The 1,589-nt window shown below is 52.5% G+C and overlaps 1 protein-coding gene across 1 annotated transcript in view; it reads right to left on the bottom strand.

Annotated features, from left to right (window-relative positions):
- The window catches only part of MONBRDRAFT_38726 (uncharacterized protein), a gene marked incomplete at both ends in the record, with an annotated part of 2,931 nt that extends 1,370 nt beyond the window's left edge, over positions 1–1,561 (bottom strand). Inside the window, 4 exons of the mRNA XM_001749375.1 lie at positions 38–284; positions 355–1,003; positions 1,095–1,172; positions 1,250–1,561. Coding sequence (XP_001749427.1) covers positions 38–284; positions 355–1,003; positions 1,095–1,172; positions 1,250–1,561 — 1,286 coding nt within the window. The remainder of the gene's footprint in view (positions 1–37; positions 285–354; positions 1,004–1,094; positions 1,173–1,249) is intronic.
- Between the last annotated feature and the right edge of the window lie 28 nt (positions 1,562–1,589).

Here is a 1,589-nt window from a genome sequence, read left to right as displayed (position 1 = left end):
CTGATGGGGAGGATCGATAGGGCAAAAGGGCGCAAACTCATCATAGTCGTCAACGCTATCGTCGACATCGCTATCGTCGTCATCGCTATCGCCGTCATCGCTATCGTCGTCATCGCTGTTCATCATGTTGGTGCCGACATTGTCCTCGACATCAAGTTGGCTGCATGGACCGTCGTGATCCATTGTCCCCAGCGCGTTTTCGCTGCTGATATCGGCAATGTACTCATCAGCTACGACATTGCCTGCAGTGGCTCCATTCTGGATGCGTTGCATTTGCACGAAACCTGTACGAAATGGCATACAGGGTGATGTTAGCACAATGCGCGCGTCACCAAGTGCAAACAAGTGGCCTACCTCCAACGCCCAGTCCCATCTCGTTCAGCTTGCGCTTGCACTCGTCTACCAATCCTAGACAGGGCGGCGCATTTTGCTGACGACAAACTTCAATCACTTGCTCAAATTTCAGCTTCAAAGTCTCAAGAATATCAATCACTTCCGAAGCACCTTTGATGGTTGCCTCGCGAACTGCCTCGGGTGAAACATCCCGGACAGCTGGTATCTGTGAAGGCAACCGCTTGCGCTCGGGGATCATTTTGAAGACGTGCCGTTTCACAGCCTCGATGTGCCTGCATGTCCGGCTGGCCTCCTGAGGTGCATTGCGCTTCTCAAGAAACTTGTGGCAGTTGCATTCAAACAATCGTGGGACTGATGCTCCGCTGGGGTGAGGGCTGGTGTCGACGACGCGCTTGACAATGTATTCAATGTCCTCGAAGAGGGTACAGCACACTGAAAACGTGTCCTCGTGGTACTCAAGCTCTTGTATCATCTCAAGTGTATAGGCGTCACGAGCCCGCCGCAGGTACTTTCTCAAGTATCGGTCACGGCGGGTCCGTATGTTGCGGTACAGCTCAGAGTTGATTTCGTGCTCAAGCATAAATGCGTGTTCACACAATTTATGGATCGTATAATCCATGCGCTGCCCTCCATGGTCTCGAACGTGGCGCTACGGTGCAATGAGAATGGACGGGCGAATTAGCACAGAGAAAAAAAGGGGGCTCTCCATTGAGTAAAATAGCCAAATGACCGCACAAGACCTTGTAAACGCTGTGGAAGCTCTCCACAAAGTTGTTGGTCGTACTGCAACCACGACGGGCATACAAAGCCCAACTTGCCTAGAAGAAGCAAGAGCAACGATGAAGCCGGGCTGCTCACAAACGAATGCGCAGATAATTACGGGCGAGATACATACGACATTGGCATTGTAGGTCTTGTCAAAAAAGGCCCACCACGAGCCTTTGGCAGCCTTGCCAAGTGGCACTTCAACATTTGCAAATTCCACGCGCAACGCAGCCAGGCAAGCATCGAATTGCTCCTTGGTCGGCAAATACATGAGTGCTCGCATCTTAGCCATAAGCGCGCCGTGAGCCACGAGCCGGCCTTTCCAGGCTCGGAGAACATGGAACGTGCACCAAAATCGACTCATTGGTCGAAAGGCCTCACCCCGAAGATGTTGAAACCAACTCAGCCCAAGCTGAGCGCCATCAAAGAGGCAGGACTGCATGTCGGTGACGACATGAGTAGGGGTCGGG

Source organism: Monosiga brevicollis, genomic scaffold (genome assembly GCF_000002865.3).
Source record: "Monosiga brevicollis MX1 MONBRscaffold_30 genomic scaffold, whole genome shotgun sequence".
Taxonomy (NCBI): Eukaryota; class Choanoflagellata; order Craspedida; family Salpingoecidae; genus Monosiga; species Monosiga brevicollis.
Note: the sequence above shows the minus strand (reverse complement) of the source record. Positions and strands in the feature narration are given on the sequence as shown.